General features: G+C 40.4%; 1 protein-coding gene across 34 annotated transcripts in view; it reads right to left on the bottom strand.

Annotated features, from left to right (window-relative positions):
- LOC147342510 (uncharacterized) overlaps positions 1 to 19226 on the bottom strand; it is a 360032-nt gene extending 340806 nt beyond the window's left edge. For 28 of the 34 annotated variants that reach the window (XR_015157866.1, XR_015157856.1, XR_015157855.1 and 25 more), the window contains exon 1: positions 19075 to 19225. Coding sequence is in view for 16 of the 34 variants with exons in the window: in XM_086384542.1 (XP_086240668.1) it covers positions 19075 to 19128 (54 nt within the window). In the remaining 18 variants the exon portion in view is untranslated. Of the gene's footprint in view, positions 1 to 19074 lie in introns of all 34 variants that reach the window. The other 6 variants (XR_015157861.1, XR_015157859.1, XR_015157860.1 and 3 more) reach the window with 5 other exon arrangements.
- Between the last annotated feature and the right edge of the window lie 5066 nt (positions 19227 to 24292).

The raw sequence follows: 24292 nt of genomic DNA on the forward strand, positions 1-24292 counted from the left end.
ATGATGCACGATACTGGATGCTTGGGGCTGGTGCACTGGGACGACCCAGAGGGAGGGTATGGGGAGGGAGGAGGGAGGAGGGTTCAGGATGGAGAACACAGGTATACCTGTGGCAGATTCATTTCGATATTTGGCAAAACTAATACAATATTGTAAAGTTTAAAAATAAAATTAAATTAAAAAAAATAAGTATACCAAAAAAAAAGAATAAATGGAATGACATCCCGCATTCATGGATTAAAAGAATCAATAATGTACAACATCCTTACTTCTCAAAGCAATCTACAGATTCAAGGCAATATCTATCAAAATGCCTTTGAATTTTTTACAGAACTAAAACTAAAGTTTATATGGAATCACAAAAACCCCCCGTTGGGAAGTGCAGCGCAAAATAGCCTTGAAGGAGAAGGTCCTTGGGAAAATGGCAGAGGGCCAGAAGCACCCAGGCTTTGAGATAGCTGAAAAACATCTCCTGCTTTTAGCCGTGCTCGGCACCAAGATTTAATAATATTAAAGATGTTGCTTGAGAAAATGGGTCGTGGGATAAACACCTGAGTCATTTAGAATGCGCTGTCCTTGAAATATCTTTTACTGATTATGTCTTAACCCCGTACGCGCTCTGCTGGCCATATACTCTAAGCTCTTTGTTCCTGCTTCTATAAAAAGGCTCGACTGCAGAAATAAATTTGTCAGTCCTTGCAAAAGACTGTCCCAGTGTTGTTCTTTCAGGTTCATCGTTTCCAAGTCCCAGGGAGAAAATCCCCACACCCCCAAATAGCCAAAGCAATCTTGAGAAAGAAGAACAAAGCTGGAGGTATCATGCTCCCTGATTTCAGACGATACTACTAAGCAGAATAATCAAGACAGGGTGGTACTGACACAAAAACAGACACAGAAGTCAAAGAAACAGAACAGGGAGCCCATAAATAAAACCACACATTTAAGACCAATCTACAAGAAAGGAAACCAAAACACACCATGGGGAAAAGGCAGTCTCTTCAATAAATGGTGTTGGGGAAACTGGATAGCTACATATGAAATGATAAAGTTAGAACACTTCTAACACCATATACAAAAATGAATGCAAAGTGGATTAAAGACCTAAATATAAAACCAGAAACCTTAAAATTCCCAGGAAAAAACATAGGCAGTACACTCTTTGACTTATGTCTTAGCAATATTTTTTTGGATCCGTCTCCTCAGGCAAAGGCAACAAAAGCAAAACAGTGTTTGCACAGCGAGGGAGGCTATCAACAAAACTAAAGCCAACCTTCCAAATCAGAAGATATTTTCAAAAGATATCACTGATAAGGCATTAATATCCAAAATATAAGAGCTCGTAGAATTCAACATCAAAACACAATCTGATTTAAAATAGGAAGACCTGAATAGACATTTTTCCAAAGAAGTTATACAGATGGCCACAGTCACATGAAAAGATGCTCAACATCACTAATTATCAGGGAAATGCAAATCAAAACCACAAAGAAATCACCTCCCACCAGTCAGAACTGGTATTATCAAAAAGATAACAAGTAATAAACATCAATGAGAATGTGGAGAAAAGGCAACTGTTGAAAACAGTATGTAGGTTCCTCAAAAAACTAAAAATAGAACTAACATATGATCCAGCAATTCCACTCCTGGATATACATGCAAAGAAAATGAAAACACTAATGTAATAACATCCATGCACCCCAATGTTCATAGAAGCATTATTTACATTGGCCTAGATACAGAAGCAGCCTAAGTGTTCACCAACAGATTAATGGATTAAGAAGAGTGATGTGTGGATAAAGAAGAGTGGTATGTATACCCAATACACCCAATATATATACATACATACATACAATGGAAATATTACTCAGCTGTTAAAAAGGAATAAAATTTTGTCAACAACATGGATGGACCTAGAGAATATTATACTTAGTAAAGTAAGGCAGACAGAGAACAAATATTATATGTTTTCACTTATATGTGGAATCTTAAAAAAAATGAATATAGCAAAACAAAAACAGACTCATAGATAGAACAAATAAGCAGTTACCTGTGGGAGGAGAGGCAAGACAGTAGAAGGGGATTAAGAGGTACAAACCAAGAGGTATAAAATAAATAGAATCCAAGGATATAATGTACAGCACAGAGAACTATGTCTAATATTTTATAATAACTAAAACAAATTAAAATCTATAAAAATATCAAATCACCATGTTGTATACCTGAAACTACTGTAACATTGCAAATCAGTTACTCTTTTTTTTTTTAATTATTTTTGATGGATACGCAAAAAAAAAAAATTTGAACAGCCTGGAATCAATCCCATATCTGGCTGATGCCAAAGTCTCCTTTTTAATCACTATGCCAAAAGGAAAGTTAAAGTCCAGTTCTGGAATTTTTGAATATTAGTCTCTGAACTCTGAGCTTCACTTTATAGAAGTGGTGCGAAATAAAAAGTTTTGCAAGAGAGAAGCAGATTATTATACTTGAGATTTACATGAATCCTTCTCATGGTGATGCAAGAGGTTGAATGGCAGAGACTATTGCATGAAACCCAGATGAGAGGTTTACAAAAATTAGAATGAGAATTAAATTCCAGGTCTATTTGATGTAAAAGCCAGTGAATTTTCCTCTGGGCTAGCCTGCCTCACCAAGATAACCTCCCAAGTTGGAGACAGAGGGAATTCAAGTTCAAGTATGGTGTTACCATCTATTTAGTGATGGTAGTTGTGTCAGTAAGAAAGAAAATATAATATTAAAATTTGTTTTGGATATGTCCCTTCCCTGAATAGTAATCTCCTTGAAAATAAATAGGATTCCATAAATTCCAAGAACCCATTTTCAAACCTCTTGATACTTGAAAAAAGAATCATCATTATTTCCATATATGTCTCAATATTTTCTCAGCAGGACTCTTTGTTGGTATTGCCTCAATCACTCTAAACTTTAACATAGTTCATGAATTTACTGGAAGTTCCTGTAAAATTATCATCACTTTGGAAATGTAGAAAAATATATTTAACAGATAGATGACCTACGTAAGTCCTAGGAAATGATCCTTTGACTTTTTAATAAAGTCAACACACCTACAATTAGAATTATAAACAGGAATGTAAAGACAGTAATAAGTTAATCATTTGGTTCAATTCAATCCAATTAAATAAACTGTTATTGAAACTATTATTACAGTGCCCCTACCAGGGCAGTCTGCTAGGTAATAGGATTACAAAAAGGCTTGACATAAAGTTGCTCTTTCCTAGGACTCAGAAGTCTCTCTTGCAGAAACAGTATGGCCTTTACAGTCACAATGTCTTGGCTTTGAACTCTGGCTCTGCCTTGCAGTGGTTCATATCCTGGCGTAAATCACTCAAACTCACCAAGTTCCCACTTATTCCCCCTTAAAGCAAAGTAATAAGCTGTATCTAACTTTCACAGTTGCTGTTAAGAATTACTAACAAAGTAGGAAATCCCCAAAAACATGAGCTATTAGCTTTAGTAGATACAACTAGTTTTTAAATGACTGTAACAAACAACACTGTAATAGAAATTTATAGTATAGAGAAACAGAGTGATGAAGCTGAGAGTTTGAGGTTTTTTTTTTTTTTTTTTACTTTTTTAATTGAAGGATAATTGCTTTACAGAATTTTGTGGTTTTCTGTCATACATCAACAAGACTCAGCCATAGGTACATCCATGTCCCCTCCCTCCTGAACCTCCCTTCCATCTCTCTCCCCATTTTTAAGAGAGAGATATGGATAGAAGTGAAGCTTTCTTCAGTTATTCAATAAATGTTAGATAGCAGATAGCCCAACTGAAAAAGGAAACCAGACATTTACCAACTCAAGCACATTCTGATGTGTTACATTATTTAATCCTAACCACAATCCCATCAGATCAGATCAGATCAGTCATTCAGTCATGTCCGACTCTTTGCAACCCCATGAATCGCAGCACGCCAGGCCTCCCTGTCCATCACCAACTCCCAGAGTTCACTGGGACTCACGTCCATCGAGTCAGTGATGCCATCCAGCCATCTTATCCTCTGTCATCCCCTTCTCCTTCTGCCCCCAATCCCTCCCAGCATCAGAATCTTTTCCAATGAGTCAACTCTTTGCATGAGGTGGCCAAAGTACTGAGTTTCAGCTTTAGCATCATTCCTTCCAAAGAAATCCCAGGGCTGATCTCCTTCAGAATGGACTGGTTGGATCTCCTTGCAGTCCAAGGGACTCTCAAAAGTCTTATCCAACACCACAGTTCAAAAGCATCAATTCTTTGTGCTCAGCCTTCTTCACAGTCCAACTCTCACATCCATACATGACCACAGGAAAAACCATAGCCTTGACTAGACGAACCTTTGTTGGCAAAGTAATGTCTCTGCTTTTGAATATGCTATCTAGGTTGGTCATAACTTTCCTTCCAAGGAGTAAGCGTCTTTTAATTTCATGGCTGCAGTCACCATCTGTAGTGATTTTGGAGCCCAGAAAACAGTCTGACCCTGTTTCCACTGTTTCCCCATCTATTTCCCATGAAGTGGTGGGACCAGATGCCATGATCTTCGTTTTCTGAATGTTGAGCTTTAAGCCAACTTTTTCACTCTCCACTTTCACTTTCATCAAGAGGCTTTTCAGTTCCTCTTCACTTTCTGCCCTAAGGGTGGTGTCATCTGCATATCTGAGGTTATTGATATTTCTCCCGGCAATCTTGATTCCAGTTTGTGTTTCTTCCATAAGGATGTATTATTTTGTTAATTTTACAGATAAAGAAGCAAGACTCAGATTATGTCTAAGATTGCACAGCTAGCAAGTAGAACTAGAATGCAAGCTTCTATGTGCCCTATGTCTTGCATGCTTGTACCACTCCCAGCCTATCTGGAGATGCCTAAACAAAGGACTGTAGCACTCCATGAATGTTTGCTCATCTGGGTGGAGTTGAAGGAGTAAGCTGGATATAAAAGGAGCACAGGGAGATGCCTCTCTAGAGGGGCTGCTGAACTCAACAGGATTTTGAGATCTTTGGGATAAGGAAGGCAAGGAGTTACCAGGTGCAGAGATAGTCATGAATGGAACCAATCCGTCTCCAAGTTCTTTTTGGAATGTTGGTAAAATGATGTTTCTGTATACCCTCTTTCCAAAAGGCAAAAAAGAGTGTAAGATTTATTAGTACAAGTCTAGTTTCTTCAGATGTTTCTCAGTGGTCACCATCTAGGTTTTTCCCCCATGCCAATTTACCTCTGAACATGCTCCTTCAAGAATACGTTGTATCCTTAAAATCACAAATCACAGAGATGAATGCAATGACCCAAGTTGTGGTCAGTTTTTAAATGGGTTGAAAAGCACCATAACCTCCTTCACTGCGAATACTATCAAAATTAACGTGGCCCAAGACAGTATAGTTATTTTGTCGTGTTTTTAGCAACCATGGACCATTTAGTGACCATTGTAGTCTATACAAGTTTCATCTAAGAAATGCATATTTTTAATTGACAAAAAAAAAAGCCATCCTGGTGTTTATCAAAGTCTTTAGAAGGTACTCAACAAGAAGACTTCCTGTTTTAGACTGTGACTAGGTATAAAGAGGTTTCAGAATCAGAGCACCATTTCCTAAGTAGAGATGACACCTAAAATGTGTCACTTTCAGGAGTCAAGAGGAGCTAAGCAACCACCTGAAGCACAAGTCCATCCTTGGTGGCAGCTCTTTTCTTCCCCATTTGCTTTCTGTCTGCATCACAAACTGCATACAGCTTTTAGGGGCAGGTTCTCTAGGAAAGAAAATTGATGAACATGGAAAGGTTGGCCAAAAAAGAAATCCCTGTATTCAAGATAACTTTTTTTCTAATAAAAATAAATGAATAAATTACTCCATGGTTCTTCATCAATGGTTTCACATTTCTGGACTGAGGCTTTCTGAGAAGTTTTTGTCAAGGTTTGTGAGAAGGCTTTGATGTATGAGAAAGATGTCACCCATATCGACTGAGGCTTCTTCGTAGGATACTGCCTTAGTAACAGAGAGAACAGGGTGCCCCTTGGCCCCATCCGGGGTTTCTGCAGAAACACACTATGAACTAGAGTATTACATAGAACATAAGCATCATGATCTGTAAGACCAAAACCAGATAAAAGAACCTAAATGCTTGTGCAAGAGAATTAATTTAAAGTTTTATTAGTAGGCAGAAATATGAATAAGTTGGAGAAGACTCTTGAGAGTCTCTTGGACTGCAAGGAGATCAAACCAGTCCATTCTAAAGGAAATCAATCCTGAATATTCATTGAAAGGACTAATGCTGAAGCTGAAGTTCCAATACTTTGGCCACCTGATGCAAAGAGCTGACTCATTTGAAAAGACTCTGATGCTGGGAAAGATTGAAAGCAAAAGGAGAAGGGGACGACAGAGGACAAGATGGTTGGATGGCATCACCCAAAGGACATGAGTTTGAGCTAGCTCTGGGAGATGGTGAAGGGATAGGGAAGCCTGGCGTGCTGCAGTTCATGGGGTTGTAAAGAGTCGGACACAACTGAGCGACTGAACAATATGAATAAATAGAGGGAAGAATATAATTCTTAAAGTAATTTAATAGTTATATTAAATGAAAAAGAACCAAAAAGCAGCTTTTCCATTTAAATTCAGAATTAAAATAAATATTAAAAATATTCTTTAACTAGACTAATCGTGCGGAGAAGGCAATGGCACCCCACTCCAGTACTCTTGCCTGGAAAATCCCATGGACAGAGGACCCTGGTAGGCCGAAGTCCATGGGGTCGCTAAGAGTCGGACACGACGGAGCGACTTCACTTTCTTTCACTTTCATACATTGGAGAAGGAAATGGCAACCCACTCCAGTGTTCTTGCCTGGAGAATCCCAGGGACTCAGGAGCCTGGTGGGCTGCCGTCTATGGGGTCGCACAGAGTCGGACATGACTGAAGCGACTTAGCAGCAGCAGCAGCAGACTAATCGTGTGCTGATTTCTCTTCTGATCCTGTTTTTAAGAATTAAACATTTACTGAGAACCTATTCATCGCCAGGTTAATAACTAAGTATTGGGAATCCAAAGGAAAATGGGACAGTTTCCTGACCTCTTGTAATGATAGCTCTCATTTCAGAGTGGTATAAAATGACAACACAGCACATTGGCCAGTAGGTTTGTCTTGTCCCAGAGTCTCTTTGCATGAAAAATCTGTGTAGTTGTCTTCGAGCTTCTCTGCTTTTCCTTTTATGTAATATTTTCCTGTTCTCAACTATCACCTTACCACAGACTCCCAGAGCTTGTAATTGCTAACATGAGGAAATCTGACCACTCATGAGCAGATATCAAATTTGCAATCACAACTCCCAGACCCTAATCATGGATTTACATACTAATAAGCTGTGTGAGTCTGGGCAAGTCATTTCTTTTCTCTAGACCTTCATTTCCTCACTTATAAAATAGAGAAAGCATCTGAAGAGTCTTCAGGGCCCTTCAAGGTCCAATATTCCATGGTAGGCTCTCCACCTACCAGGAGCTTTTGAAGAAAAAAAAAAAGTCGTGCTTAACCAAAAAGCAGCATGGAGTGATGGAATTTCAGATACTGTGCTGCTCCCTGGGGAGACAGAGAGGCTCAAGGCTGAGGGTATCAGGTCCACCTGTTCCCAATCAGTGCAACCGGCATGTGACGAGGGTATGCTATGGCCAGGTGAAGAAAATAGCTCCTGACTTCCAGGAGCTTTGGTTTTGATGGCAGAAGTAGACTTGCAAAGACAATGATCATGTAGAAAGTTGAGTGCCACAAGAGGAGGTGGCACAAGACAATGGGTACAAGCCAGAGTACCTAAAACCACCTAGAGTTTCAGGAATGGCCTCTCAAAGGCCATGACAAACAAGCTGAAGCAAGAAGGACAAGGGAAAAGGTCTTACAGAAGGAAAAGGGTGGGTGGGATTATCTTCCAGACTCAGAAAGGCTTAGAAGTTCAAATGAGCGGGATGCCTTCAGAAACTTCGAGGTGCTCAGTGACGCTAAAGCACAAGGTCCACATTGCAAAGAAGTAGTGCCTAAGTTTGGAGAAGGCAATGGCACCCCACTCCAGTACTCTTGCCTGGAAAATCCCATGGACAGAGGAGCCTGGAAGTCTGTAGTCCATGGGGTCACTGAGGGACAGACACGACTGAGCGACTTCACTTTCACTTTTCACTTTCATGCACTGGAGAAGGAAATGGCAACCCACTCCAGTGTTCTTGCCTGGAGAATCCCAGGGACGGGGGAGCCTGGTGGACTGCCGTCTATGGGGTCACACAGAGTCGGACACGACTGAAGCGACTTAGCAGCAGCAGTGCCTAAGTTGAATATGGAAAAGAGGGCAGGAGCCAGAACCCGGGGGCCTTGGGTTTCATGCTAAGGAGTTTAGCCATTATCCTGTGGATCTCAAGGGAGACAAAAAGGTTTAAGTGGACATGGATGATCCATAAAAAACTCCTCCTTCAACCACATCTTGGACCAGCTTGTCTGCCTCAGAGAAACCTCCAATTTGGGATCTGTCTGCCTACCTTTTCCAGTTTGTTCTTGAAAATCTCCTAAACTGCACCTTCTAAACCCATACCGCTAATATTCCCTGCTCTGCAGACCCCAGGAGAATTCATGCCTTACAGGCTAAACATTTTTGCACTGGCTGCTTCCCAAGCAAGACAGCCAAAAGCGGAGCACAAGCCCCAAACTCGGCAGCTCCTGCATTATTCAGGGCGCTATTAAAATGAGACTCACAACTCACAAGGCAAATTAATTTTAATTTTTAAACAGGCAACATTTTAAACTGTTCATTTCCTTGAAATGTATCCATCCTGGCATTTTTATCATCAGAAGAGTAAGTAAAGCTCACAGCAAAAAGAAAAAAGAACTGGCATGTGTGAGACTGGGACTCCCTAATAGCCAAGAAGGAGCCCTACAGAAAGAGCTGGTCACATCTGTTCTCAAAGAGCGTGGGTCTTGATAATCCAGCATCGGGCTTTCCTGGTGGCTCAATGGTAAAGAATCCACCTGCCAGTTTGGGAGACAGGTTCACCCCTGACCTGGGAAGATCCCACATGCCATGGAGCAACTAAGCCCATGCATCACAACTATTGAGCCTGTGCTCTAGAGCCCAGGAACCGCAACTACTGAAGCCAACTCACTTTAGAGCCCATGCTGTGCAATGAGAAGCCACACACCCCAACAAGAAGGTAGCTTCCACTCGCCACAGCCAGAGAAAAGCCCATGCAGCAACAAAGACCCAGAGCAGCCAAAAACAAATAAATTTACATATATATATATATATACACACACACCTATATATAAAGAAAATCCAGCATCAGTCTAAGAAATTCAGTTCTAGAAAATTCACTTTCCTCTTGCTTTTGTCAGAATAATGTGTAGTCAGTAGACTGCAAAATCAACACCCTCAGCCCGAGGGCTGTAACTCAGCAGCTGATTTCCACGCTGAAGCAAAAGGAGAGCCGAGTCAATGGCTTATGGAATTAAGACCTAAGCGCATGCTTCTGAACTGTAATCTTCTCTCTAGAACAAGGACTGTGTGTTGCCATCCTTTGTTAGGCTCTCAGCACCTAACACACAGTTGTGCAGTTAAGTTTTACTCCACTGAACTGAAAATTCACATGGGAAAACCTTGTCAAACACAGGATGTCTTTCATGTTTTTCCTTTTCTTAGGAGCTACCTCTATTCTTAGACTAGGCATTTAAGTGTCCTCAAGATGCAGTGGCCCTGGGAACAAAATTTAGTACCATCACTGCTACCTAAACTTTGCCTTGAAAATGACCAAATTGTCCTTCAGACACCCAGGAAGATCAGGGTGGCTGCCACAATTAAACTGAAAGGAGGAGGCTATGTTAGGAGGACAAGACTGGTCCCCAGGCTTTATCCTTTCCAACTCAGGGCTTTTATCATCATACTCCATGGCCTGAAATTCGGAGGCTTCTCAGACACTCAACCAACTTCCTCCTCTACTCTCTCCTTTCCTGACTGCTGGGAATCATAGAATTAAATGTGAAGCAGAAAAAGAAAGAAAAAAAAAAAAAGCGTTGCAAACCATCTAGTTCTACATGGATTTAATCTCAACCCACCATCCAAAAGTGCACCCTGAGAGGAATTCAGGATGAAAAACAGGATGAGGCACTCTGTGTTTGGATAAATAAACCCCCAGATAGTAAGATACACATCTCAGGAACAACGATTTCAATGACTCCACGCTCGTGCATCTTCTCACATATAGAAAAGCACTAAACTCATTACCTTGAGATATCTGTCCTTTGTGCTTAGCAGTAATCTTTCACCAAGAAGTACTCTTCACTACATATATTCCACAGCTAAAAACATTACATATATACAGGTTCCCCTCTACCTCTTCAGAGCAGTTCCTCAGAGCCAGGTCTGGCCTGTAGTCCTAAGTGAGACTCTGAATAAAACTTAAACTCACAACTCTCCGGTTGTGTGTCTTTTTTTTTTTCAAGGCAAAAGAAACTAAGTGAATGTTTTGAGACTTCTTCACTACAGGCCCACCAACCTGACAAGCAATTTATACACAATCTAATATTATTTAATCTTTTCAATAAGTCTTTGAGGAAAAATTAATTGGCATATAATTGACATATAACATTGTGTTCATTTTAGGTGGAAATACTAGCATGATATGTTTATGTTGTGAAATAATCACAAAAAGTTTGATTACTGCTAAATCACTTCAGTCATGTCCGACTCTGTGAGACCCCATAAATGCAGCCCACCAAGCTCTGCCATCCCTGGGATTCTCTAGGCAAGAACACTGGAGTGGATTGCCATTTCCTTCTCCAAAAGTTTGATTACTATCTGTTAATATTCATCAACACACATAGTAAGGTTTTTTTTTCTTGTGGTAAGAACTTGGACTGCAAGGAGATCCAACCAGTCCATTCTGAAGGAGATCAGCCCTGGGATTTCTTTGGAGGGAATGATGCTAAAGCTGAAACTCCAGTACTTTGGCCACCTCATGCGAAGAGTTGACTCATTGGAAAAGACTCTGATGCTGGGAGGGATTGGGGGCAGGAGGAGAAGGGGACAACAGAGGATGAGATGGCTGGATGGCATCACTGACTCGATGGACATGAGTCTCAGTGAACTCCGGGAGTTGGTGATGGACAGGGAGGCCTGCCACGCTGCGATTCATGGGGTCGCAAAGAGTCGGACACGACTGAGCGACTGATCTGATCTGAAGAACTTTTAAGATCTACTTTCTGAAGAGATATCATATGATACCCCTTATATGTGGAATCTGAAAAGAAATGGTACAAATGAACTTATTTACAAACTGGAAACAAACTCACAGACTTGGAGAAGGAACTTATGGCTTATCGGGGGGAAGAATGTGAGGAATGGATAGTTTGGGAGTTTAGGATGGACATGCACACACTGCTATATTTAAAATGGATAACCAACAAGGATCTACTGTAGAGCACAGTGAACTCTGCTCAGTGTTATGTGGAGCCTGGATGGGAGGGGGCTTGGGAAAGAATGGATATTTGTATACATGTGGCTGAGTCATTCTGTCCTGCACCTGAAACTTACATAATATTGTTAATTGGTTACACTCTAATACAAACAAGCTTTATTAAAAAAAAAACACTTTCTGAATAATTTTCAAATATATAATACAGAATTGTTAACAATAGTCAACATGCTGCACATTACATCCCCAAGACTCATCTTCTAACTGGAAGTTTGTAGCTTCTGACAATCTCTATCCATTTTGACTATGCCTGACGCCTCACTTTAGGCAATCACCATTTTTTTTTTATCTATGAGTTCAGTTTGGGGGTTCTTTTTTTTTTTGGATTCTACATAAAAGTGAGATCATATGGTATTTGTCTTTCTCTGACTCATTTCACTTAGCATCATGCCAGGAAGAATTTTTTTATACCTATCTTGTATCCAAAAAAATCTGAGGTTCAACAGGATTAATTAGTAAACCTAAGATTCCACAGAAAACCAGTGGTGAAACTAAGATTTTAATCCATGTCCATCTGATTCCAAAGTTCTTGTTCTTTCTACTATACTGAGGCTTTAGGAGGGGTGGCATCAACTATGAACAAGTGGGGAGTCCTTTTCACAGCCCCAACTCAGGCTCACAGCCTACATAAGATTTCTTGACACCAGTATTCTCTCAACCCTATGAAGACAGGATTTTTCATTCCCTGCCCATCTGGGTCTCATCACAGTTTCTCAGACTCGCCAATGCCCCATCCATAGCACCACAGGACTGTCACTAGTATTTTGGGAAAGGCTCCAGTGTCCAGAAATGCAGTTCTGACCTACTCTGGGTGACCTACTCTATTCTACCTACTCTCAGCTATGCTCTCTGACACTGTCTTAACTAAAGCCTCATCAGCTCTTGTACTTGACAGCTTTTCCTCTTGGCTGCTTGGGCTCTGTCTCCTGTCTTTCCCTCTTCCCAGACACACTCCACACTGATTTCAAAGGTGTGGCTCCAAAATAGAAAATATAAACAGGTTATTCACCTGCTTAAAAACTTAGACCTACTTTCAGTTCAGTTGCTCAGTCCTGTCTGACTCTTTGCGACCCCATGGACTGCAGCATGCCAGGGCTCCTGTCCATCACTTGATCATGTGCAAATCTTAAGCATGGAATATAAGATCCTCCATGTTCTGGCTTCTTCCTTCCTTACTACTCTCCCTCCCTTAATGTTTATATTCTTAAATATGTTTCTTAATCCTTATGTTTCAGCCATATTAAAATACTTCCAGTTCCCATTCTGCAGCCTACCTGTCAGTCACACATAGATTGCAACACACACATACCCCAACACCCCTCCCCAACTAGTCATTCCTCAAAACCTAGATTAAGTGTGGTTCTTTCATGAAGCTTCCCATGGTGATTACAGTTTATCACTCATCATTGGGCATCCACTGCTCTTTGTACAGCCTTAAATTGTAAAACTATTCCATGTCAATCTGACATTTCAGCACTATTTTCTTTGTTAGACATGTTCCTTAAGAAAAGCTATGTCTTATTTATCTTTGGTCTATTTAAACTGGGATTCAAACACTAAAACATTTGAAGAATCAATGTATTGACTAAATGAAGAGCTTAATAATTAATATAACAAGGAATGGTACCAGAATAATCCTTAGTTTTCTTAACAATTTTGTGTCATTGATTTTCTGTATAATTGTGTTGTTCCCCATCTAAATCATTTTCTGTATTTAAAAACAAAACGAAACAAGAACACGCCTACCAGCTAACACTCAGTTTCTACTGACTCTTTTGTGACCACATGGACTGTAGCCCACCAGTGTCCTCTGTCCATGGGATTCTCCAGGCAAGAATACTGGAGTGGGTTGCCATTCCCTTCTCCAGGGGATCTTCCTGACCCAGGGATCAAACCCATGGCTCCCGTATTGGCAGGTGGATTCTTTACCCCTGGGCCACCAGGGAAGCCCTTAGTGGACACTAAGTCTTAAACTTGCTCATTATAAAATAGAGGATTGGATTAGATCCTGAATCACAAAGTCAAATGTCTGCTGTTAACCTAAATGAGTGAACTCAGCAGGGTGTCAGATCAAAAGAAGCTTGGTTGCATCTATGCCTATCATAATCCGTCATGATTTCTACCTAGTTGCATTGTCCATTTAAACCAAAGACACCAAAACAACAACCATCAACCTTGTATAGCCATCAGGCACCTGATACAGAAGCTCTTGTTACCCTTAGGACCACAATATGAATTAAGACTATGATACTGTGGCTGCCATTTCTATGACCTTCATTCTTTCTTCATTTATTCATGGGATAGGTAAGTGTCGCACTTCCAGAACTTCCTCAGCTTCTAACTGGAAGTTTCTCCTCTTTGACCAACATTGCCCCATTTCACCCAGCCCAAAGGCCTAGAGTTCATTCTATTCTGTTTCTACAAATTTGGCTTTTTCAGATTCTACAAGTGATATCATACAGTGTTTGACTTTCTCTGTCTGACTTATTTCACTTAGTATAATCCACTCAAGGGAACTCTGCATTCAGAAAAGAAAAGATGTACCCATTTGAATGTAGAGTTTCCAAGAATAGCAAGGAGAGACGAGAAAGCCTTCCTCAGGGATCAGTGCAAAGAAACAGAGGAAAACAACAGAATGGGAAAGACTAGAGACCTCTTCAAGAAAATTAGAGATACCAAGGGAACATTTCATGCAAAGATGGGCTCAATAAAGAACAGAAATGGTATGGACCTAACAGAAGGAGAAGATACTAAGAAGACATGGCAAGAATACACAGAAGAACTGTACAAAAGAGATCTTCATGATCCAGATAACCACGATGGTGTGATCACTCACCTAGGCCAGACATCCTGGAATCCCAAGCCAAGTGAGCCTTAGGAAGCATCACTATAAACAAAGCTACTGGAGGTGATAGAATTCCAGTTGAGCTACTTCAAATCCTAAAAGATGATGCTGTGGAAGTGCTGCAATAAATATGCCAGCAAATTTGGAAAACTCAGCAGTGGCCACAGGACTGGAAAAGATCAGTGTTTATTCTAATCCCAAAGAAAGGCAATGCCAAAGAATGCTCAAACTACCACACAATTGCACTCATCTCACACACTAGTAAAGTAATGCTCAAAATTCTCCAAGCCAGGCTTCAACAGTACATGAACCATGAACTTTCATATGTTCAATCTGGATTTAGAAAAGGCAGAGGAACCAGAGATCAAATTGCCAACATCCGCTGGATCATCAAAAAAGCAAGAGAGTTCCAGAAAAACATCTACTTCTGCTTTATTGACTATGCCAAAGCCTTTGACTGTGGGGATCACAACAAACTGTGGAAAATTCTTTAAGAGATGGGAATACCAGACCACCTGACCTGCCTCCTGAGAAACCTATATGCAGGTCAGGAAGCAACAGTTAGAACTGGACATAGAACAACAGACTTGTTCCAAATCAGGAAAGGAGTACGTCAAGGCTATATATTGTCAGTCTGCTTATTTAACTTATATGCAGAGTACATCATGAGAAATCCTGGACTGGATGAAGCACAAACTGGAAGACTGCTGGGAGAAGTATCCATAACCTCAGATATGCAGATGACACCACACTTATGGCAGAAAGCAAAGAACTAAAGAGCCTCTTGATGAAAGTGAAAGAACAGAGTGAAAAAGGTGGCCTGAAACTCAACATTCAGAAAACTAAGATCATGGCATCTGGTCCCATCACTTCATGGCAAATGGAGGGGGACACAATGGAAACAGTGACTTTATTTTGGGGGGCTCCAAAATCACTGCAGATGGTGACTGCAGCCATGAAATTAAAAGACGCTTGCTCCTTGGAAGAAAAGCTATGACCAACCTAGACAGCATATTAAAAAGCAGAGACATTACTTTGCCAACAAAGGTCCATCTAGTCAAAGCTATGTTTTTTTCCAATAGTCATATATGGATGTGAGAGTTGGATTATAAAGAAAGCTGAGTATTACTCAGCCATTAAAAAGAAAACATTTGAATCAGTTCTAATGAGGTGGATGAAACTGGAGCCTATTATACAGAGTGAAGTAAGCCAGAAGGAAAAACACCAATACAGTATACTAACGCATATATATGGAATTTAGAAAGATGGTAACAATAACCCTGTGTACGAGACAGCAAAAGAGACACTGATGTATAGAACAGTCTTATGGACTCTGTGGGAGAGGGAGAGGGTGGGAAGATTTGGGAGAATGGCGTTGAAACATGTAAAATATCATGTATGAAACGAGATGCCAGTCCAGGATCGATGCACAATACTGGATGCTTGGGGCTAGAGCACTGGGACGACCCAGAGGGATGGTATGGGGAGGGAGGAGGGAGGAGGGTTCAGGATGGGGAACACATGTATACCTGTGGCGGATTCATTTTGATATTTGGCAAAACTAATACAATTATGTAAAGTTTAAAAATAAAATAAAATTTAAAAAAAAAAGAAAGCTGAGCGCTGAAGAATTGATGCTTTTGAACTATGGTGTTGGAGAAGACTCTTGAGACTCCCTTGAACTGCAAGGAGATCCAACCAGTCCATCCTAAAGGAAATCAGTCCTGAATATTCATTGGAAGGACTGCTGCTGCAGCTGAAGCTCCAGTACTTTGGCCACCTGATGGGGAGAACTGACTCATTGGAAAGGACCCTGATGCTGGGAAATATTGAAGGGGGGAGGAGAAGGAGACGACAGAGGATGAGATGGTTGGATGGCATCACCAACTCAATGGACATGAGTTTGAGTAAACTCTGGGAGTTGGTGATGGACCGGGAGGCCTGGCATGCTGCAGTCCACAAGGTTGCAGAGTGGAACACGACTGAGCAACTGAAGTGAACTGCATTCAGAGGCTTATATCTTTCCTTTTCTCTTTTGCCTCCTTTATCTGAAAGGGGGTCAGAGAAGAATAAATTAGGAGTTTAGGATTAGCAGATACAAACTACTATATATAAAATAGAAAAACAATAAGGTATTACTGTATAGCACAAGAAACTATATTCAATAGTTTATAGGAAACCGTAGTGGTATAGCGTCTGCCTACAATGCAGGAGACCCAGGTTCAATCCCTGGGTCGGGAAGATCTCCTGGAGAAGGAAATGGCAACCCACTCCAGTATTATTGCCTGGAAAATCACATGGACAGAGGAGCCTGGTAGGCTACAGTCCATGGGGTCGCAAAGAGTCAGACACAACTGAGCAGCTTCAGTTTCATAGTGGAAAAGAATATGAAAAGTAAAGTGTATATATATCTGAAATATTTTGCTGTGCAACAGAAACAGAATATTGTAAATCAACTCTACTTCAATAAATTTTTTTAAAGCTGAAACAGAGAGGTTAACTGGCCTAAAGTCAAACAGCTAGTAAATGGAAAAGGTAGCATTTGATTTCAAGTCTATTTAACTTGAAACGTATGGCATGGTGTCTGTTGTCTGTTGCTCTTAAGTGCTAGGGGTTTATGCAGAAAAAAGAGAACTGGTTAACAAAGCAGAAGACAACTTCCCTGAAAGACATTGTCTGCATTTTAAAGCCCGTATCTGGTAGAAATGAAAACACCTGAAACTGAGACTTCATTACCCAGTGAGGAGCTTTGCCTGGATCATTGCCTGTCGAGCAGTGAACCTTGAAGCCTCAGGGGCTCCTTGGGTGGGGGAAGTCCAAGTCACTGTACTCCCCCATATTAATCAGCTTTGTTGCTCTGACAAACAGCGCTCAATCTCCCAACAACAAAGGCTTATACCTCACTCACCTTGCATGTGGTCTGGACTATGACATTGCCAGAAACTGTATCACCTCTAAAATTATAAATTCAATCTCCTACTCACCAACTATAAACTCCTACCACTTTCCCAGCCTATTTGGCCTAGCACCTCCACATCAGTTATTCTTCAGCCTCATTTGAGATCCCCAGTCCACTGACCCCTCCACTTAATATATATGTATAGCTTTGTTCATTATTTGTTCATCTATTTTTGGCTGTACTGGCTCTTCGTTGCTGTGTGGGCTTTCTATAGCTGCAGTAAGCCTGGGCTGCTCATTGCAGCGGCTTCTCTCATTGCAGAGCAAGGGCCCTAGAGCACAGGCTCAATGGCTGTAGTGAACAGGCTTGGTTGCTGCACAGCGTGTGGGATCTTCCTGACCCAGGGATCGAACCCTTGTCTTCTGCATTGGCAGGCACATTCTTTACATTCTTTACCACGGAGACACCAGGGAAGCCCTGACCCCTCCATTTTTTATCTAATCACCAGCCTTCTATCACACAGACCCCAGGCTAGAACCATGGCCCATGGTTATTATTATGAAGGTCATATTAGCATCCCTAACTCCTTTGTCCATATCTACCTCAATCATCTTCACACCAACCCCGAATGAGCCTGACCTTCTGCCTTCTCACTCACTACCTCATTCACATAGCTGAGTTTGCTGAAAGGTATCACTTAATCAGGAAAATTGCTTTCAGCCTACATTCACTCATGATCAACAAGCCCAAACTCAACACTGCCCGGCAAAGAAATTAAAAGTCACTCAGTCATCTCCAACTCTGCAATCCCATGGACTATAGCCCACCAGGCTCCTCTGCCCATGGGATTCTCCAGGCAAGAATACTGGAGTGGATTGCCACTCCCTTCTCCAGGGGATCTTCCCAACCCAGGGATCGAACCCAGGTCTCCCATGTTGCAGGCGGATTCTTTACCACCTGAGCCACCAGGGAAGCCCAAGAGTACTGGAGTGGGTGGCCTATCCTTTACCCATATTGCTTGTATTTTACATGGGAAGAAAAAGAGAAGCCACCTGACAGGAGCTGCCACACTTTTAATCTTCCAAAATACCTAATCTGCAGCCTTTCCTCCTTCCCTGTTTTAAACATGAAATGTTCCTTCTACTAACAACAGTCTCTCTCTCTATCCTTTACATATGCTCTGAATTTCACTCTCTCGTGGCCCCAGTTATCCTTTTCTCCCTTGTATCTTTTGTCTCACTTCTTGTTTATTTTGACATCATAAAAATTATCACATCCCCCATACTAAAAAAAAAAAAATTCTCTTAGCTTCCAAATCCCCTCTACTGTCCCATTTTTCTGCACAGCAAAACTCAAAAACATTAAAACATGATATATGCCACATTTAAATGAGAGTCACGAACAAAGCAACTTTAGCCATGCCTAATTTATGTCAGATGCTCAATAAATGATAGTATTGGTAATAAAACACTAACAAAAATAATAATTGCAACTGACACTGAAGTGTTCTCAAGTGGGAGCACAGTCCTTAGCACTGTAAGCGGATTATCTGTTTGCTCTTACAATAACCCAGTGAAATAGGTATTAACTTTTTCCCACTTTTATAGATTATGTATCTGAAGCTTAAAAAGGTTCACTGACCCAAGGTCATAAAGTTTAGTAGAAAAGATGACTAGAGTTTCCCTCCAAATCCATCTGACTCCGTGACCAAAAATGACCACCCTCTACATCACCCTCCTCTCTGTTTCTCCAGCACTCTCCACATACCTCTGTCTCCTAAGGTCAGAGATAATATTTTCCCCAAGAACAGAGGAGTAACCGTCAGGACATACCTTTGTGAAGCTGGACCCTGCTGGCATCCCATCCAGACTGCTGGAGGGAGGCATCCATCCATGAGCAAATCCACTAGGAAAATGCCAAGGAAAGCGTTTTGTATAGTGGAACACCAGGTTTAACTCATAAGCAATAATGGGGGAAACACCTGTGCATAGTTAGGATGCTAAAAAGAGTTTCTAATACGAAGAATCTGAAGTCTAGGGAGGAAGCAAGCTCTGTGAGTCTATGTTGGGGAGACACGGCATAGGAGAGAACAGATAATACCAAACATGCACTAAAGCTGGATCCACATTTTTGGGTGGTGATGAAGTCTTAGTTACAATGGGAATGGTGGACCCCAAAGTTATTAAAGGATTTTAGACTGTGAGCTATCTGTACCCAGCTAATTATGACCTTGGTTCAGGGTTTTAAACGGCTCACTTGAGTTCATTTAGGTAAAGCACCCAGCACACCCCTGATACACTGTAGATCAGCAATGCTGGCTGCTACTGTTATTGTTCAGGATCTTCACATGGTGTTTTTGAATAAATGCTAGCTTCTCTTTTTATAGTAAATTTTTAAAATTGCATATTAGTAAAGTTCCCCATGCACCAGAGATGAGTAAAAATAGCTAATACTTTTTAAGCACACACTTTGCCAGGGTGTAAAGTTAACTCATTTAACCTTTTCAATAATTCCTTAAAGAAGATGCTATCATCATTTCCATTTTACAGAGAAGCTAAGTAGCTTGTATAAGGTCACAAATTGAGTAGCTGTTAAAGGTAAAATTGAACTTATTTCCTTGAGTACCATCCCATAATGATCAATATAGGAATGAGACAACCCATTTGTCTGATGCATATAATACTGGACTAGAAACATGAAATATATATATACGTGTGTGTGTGTGTGTGTAGCAAAATATCTAATGTCAATTCCCAACAAAGAGAATCCTTGGAAACCTGTGTTAAATCCAGCTCAACGCAGAGGGAAGGAACTATGACGAAGAAGCAGAAAGTATTCAGTGGGTGAGGTGCTAATCCTCTCTACATATTAGACCTGGAAGAGTTGGAATGTTCTCAAAGATGTTCTCAATCAATAGGGAAATGTCAAGACCAGAGGGAAAAGCTGATTGAGAATGGATGCATCAGAAGTGCTTACGATTAGATTACAATAAACCAAGTGGGAAACGCTGGAGGTTAGGACACACTGATTGCAAAATTAGTAGCAATATGAAATGTATAACCTTGAATGCCTCAAAGGTCAAAACAAAAATCTGAGGAAAGTATGGGAGACAAGTAAAACCAGAAAAAGATGGAGGAAAAATACATTGTAAAGGTGGGGGGAGGGTTGCCTAACCAACTATGGACCAAGCACTTAGTTTTGGTATCCAGCCTTTAGGATACATATAAAATTTCCATTTCACATGAGAACACTGACGTTTAGAAAAGCAAAGTGAGTTTCCAAAGGTTATCCAAGTATAATGCAAATTTGGAGCACAACTACTGAAAATCAGAATTGAGCTATCCAGACTTACAAATGCATGATCTTTTCATTCCCAGGGATTGCCTCTGAAGCGAGAACTGTAACTGTATGGAAAGCATGTCCAAGAGGTTTAACTTGGAGAAGTAAATGCTGTGCAACCTTAAGCCTTTTCTTTCCTACCATCCAAATGGGATTTCTCATGCTTCAGAATCTCCATTGTATTTTGAGAGCACCAGTTATGGGTCACTCAGATAGTCACAGCTTTGTATGAGTTACTTGTAGATCCTGTGTCTTTTTACCATTTTTGTGGTTTTCATGGCACCAAGTACAAGGTGAGCTGGTGAGTGGTAGAGTATGAACAAACACCAAAAGAAACACACATTTCCTTATTTATTTAGCAAAGGAAGCCAAAGGGAGGCAGCAGAGTGGAGCAGTTAGAGCTTGTCTCATCACAACTTTTCTAACAGGGGCTCATGATCACCAGTTATATTAATCATGTAAAGTAACATCTTTCTGTAACCGATAAGCTTAATTTTAGGCTGTGCCACATCATTTTATATTTGAAGTTCATATCACTATTCTGGAAGAATGAAAGCCCTTTAAGGGGATATTTATGGACATTGGGAAGTCACGATTCTCTAGCTATCCCTAACAACTCCAAACTTTTAGGGTCTGTTCCTTGGAATATCTCATTCCTAGCACCAAATTAGTTTTCAGCTAGGGTCCTTTGGGTTGAAATCAATGGAAAGCCCAACTCTGAATAACTTAAGCAATAAGGAAAATTTATCATCCCATAGAAACATTAGTGTAAATCCTAAATAAGGTGGCTCCTGCAGTGGTCAACTCAGTTACTGAACATTATCGTGGACCTCGGTTCTTTCATCCTCAACGTGTAAGCTTTATTCTCAAAGAAACTCCTCTAATGACTGAAAAATGCTTCTCTGTTTCCAGTTTCCCAAATAAGCACAATTACATCATTCTTGTCTGTTATTAAAAGGAGGAAAGTCCTTCCCAGAAGCCCTTCATCAGACACCCTGTTTCACCAGAGTGGCTTTGCTGGGCTCACATGCAATTTGAAAAATGTAAACTCAATGAGAGATGATGTTTGTCTTGTTTACATCTGTATTCTCAGAACTCAGAACCATATTTGATACCTGGATTATTTAAACAACCTATAGAAACCTATTTCATTTTAGAATATAGTAATAACAATAATAAAGTCATAGCAGTCTATAGCATAGACTATGGACTATAGAGCCAAATGAGCTGGGATTTTTTTTCTCTCTTTTTGGATGAACAAAAATGGATTAATCATATTCCTACATTGATGACACATTCTTATTGCTCCATGTATAGCTTGTTTATTCACTTAATTTCTAATAATGTCATAGAACCTGATGAACTCACTTCTCAAAACAAAAGTTAGGGTCTTGACACTAGCCTACCTCTGACTTTGACCATTCACATTCCATATCTGCCGCACTCAAGACAATTGTCATAATTCATTGTGTCACACTACTCCTTTGGTTTTCTTTTTTTAAGTTTATTACAACTGCATGTATTTTAAAAAATATTTTATTTAGTTGTTTTCAAATTCATAGGTAATTTAAATGTACCAGCTTATAAGTAATTTTGAGATTCACTTTTTTACTTAATATTATATTTGTTAATATTCACCCATCTTTTTGCATGTCACTGTAGTCCATCCACTTTGATTGCTCTATAATAGTCCATTCAAGGAATAGACCCCCATAGATTCTCCTATTTTCCTTCTGATGATTATTTGAGCCATTCGATTTTTGCTATTGTGAAAAAAGTTGCTATAAACATTCTTGCAGAACTCCTGTTATACACATGCAAGAGTTTCCCTTGAGTATTTATGTGTCAGCGTGGATTTGCTGGATCATAAGGCACATGAATATTTAAATCAAGTAGATAAAACCAAACTGTTTCCCAACGTGGTTGACCCAATTTACATATATAATAGCAACATCTAAGAGAGCTTGTTTCTCCATATTCTCCAGTATGTGGGATTACTGTTTCCCTGATTTCATTTTTTCTATTAAGTTATTTGTGCTTTCTTTACTGATTTGTAGAATGCTGCACACACACACACACCATATTCTTGCCGCTGCTGCTGCTGCTGCTAGGTCACTCCAGTCGTGTCCGACTCTGTGCAACCCCATAGACAGCAGCCCGCCAGGCTCCCCCGTCCCTGGGATTCTCCAGGCAAGAACACTGGGGTGGGTTGCCATTTCCTTCTCCAATGCATGAAAGTGAAAACTGAAAGTGAAGTCGCTCAGTCGTGTCCGACTCTTCACGACCCCAGGGACTGTAGCCTACCAGGCTCCTCCATTCATGGGATTTTCCAGGCAAGAGTACTGGAGTGGGGTGCCATTGCCTTCTCTGTCATATTCTTGATACAATCCCTTTTTTGTCTATCTCTTATATCTGATACAAGAAATATAATCTATCTGTGCCTTTGTTTTTCACTCTATAAAAAAAGGGAAATATGTTACCTGCCTGATTAATTTTATGGGCTGACTTGACTGAGCTAAGTGATACCGAAAAGCTAGTAAACATTATTCCTGGGCGTGCCTGTGAGGGGCTTCTGGAACAGACGAGCATTAGAATCAATGCACTATGTAAGAAAGTCACCCTGACCAATGTGGGTCGGCAGTGATTCAATCCACTGAGGGCCTGAATCGGTCCCTGCTTGAGCCAAAACATCCATCTTCTCCCACCCTCAGACATTAGTACTCCTGGTTCTCAGGCTTTCAGATTCAGACTGGGACTTGTACCATTGGTTCTCCTGATACCTCAGGCCTTCAGGTTTAGACTAAAATTACACTGGCTTTCCTAGGCCTCCAGCTTATGGATAACAGATCAAGGGACTACTCATCCTCCATAACCACATGAGCCAACTCCTCATAATAAATCTCTTTCTATATATTTCTATCTCTTTCTCTATGTCTATCTATCTATCTATCATATGGGTTTTGTTTCTCCCTTGAGAACCCTGAGTAATACACTACCTAGTAAGACTGTATTGAGAAATGTATTATTTAATATATTTGGATTAATTCAAATATTATCTGTTACATAGTAAATACAATTAAAGTATTAGCTTTTATTATTATATGGAACTTGCTATGTACCAGGCATTATAATAGCTTATCTAATTTAATCTCATAAAATCCTATGAGGTATCAATGTTATTATTCCCACTTTACAAATAAGCAAGTTGAAGCTTAGAAAGGTTAAATAATTTGACCAAGCTTATACAGCTAAGATATAGTAGGGCTAGATTGTATACCCAAACTGTCTGAAACAGAGTTTCTGTTCTTAACCTGTCTACCATACTGATGCTTTTTACATCATGAAACTGAAAAACTCTTACAAAAATCTTCAACAAGGCAAGACAATGGAAAATAATGCTTTGACTGCTATGTTCATTACATATTTGGAAAACGTAGTTTCTACCTTGCAAAATAATTAGTAGAACTCAGAATGATCAATATAATATATATGTATGCATAATAACTAGCATATAATAGGTGGTTAATAAAGGGTAGCTATGATTATGGAGAAGGCAATGGCACCCCACTCCAGTACTCTTGCCTGGAAAATCCCACGGACGGAGCCTGATGGGCTGCAGTCCACGGGGTTGCTAAGAGTTGGACAGGACTGAGCGACTTCACTTTCACTTTTCACTTTCATGCATTGGAGAAGGAAATGGCAACCCACTCC

The sequence above is a fragment of the Bos grunniens genome, chromosome 29 (assembly GCF_055505025.1).
Source record: "Bos grunniens cultivar Pamir isolate PY7600 chromosome 29, Bosgru_T2T1.0, whole genome shotgun sequence".
NCBI lineage: Eukaryota > Metazoa > Chordata > Mammalia > Artiodactyla > Bovidae > Bos > Bos grunniens.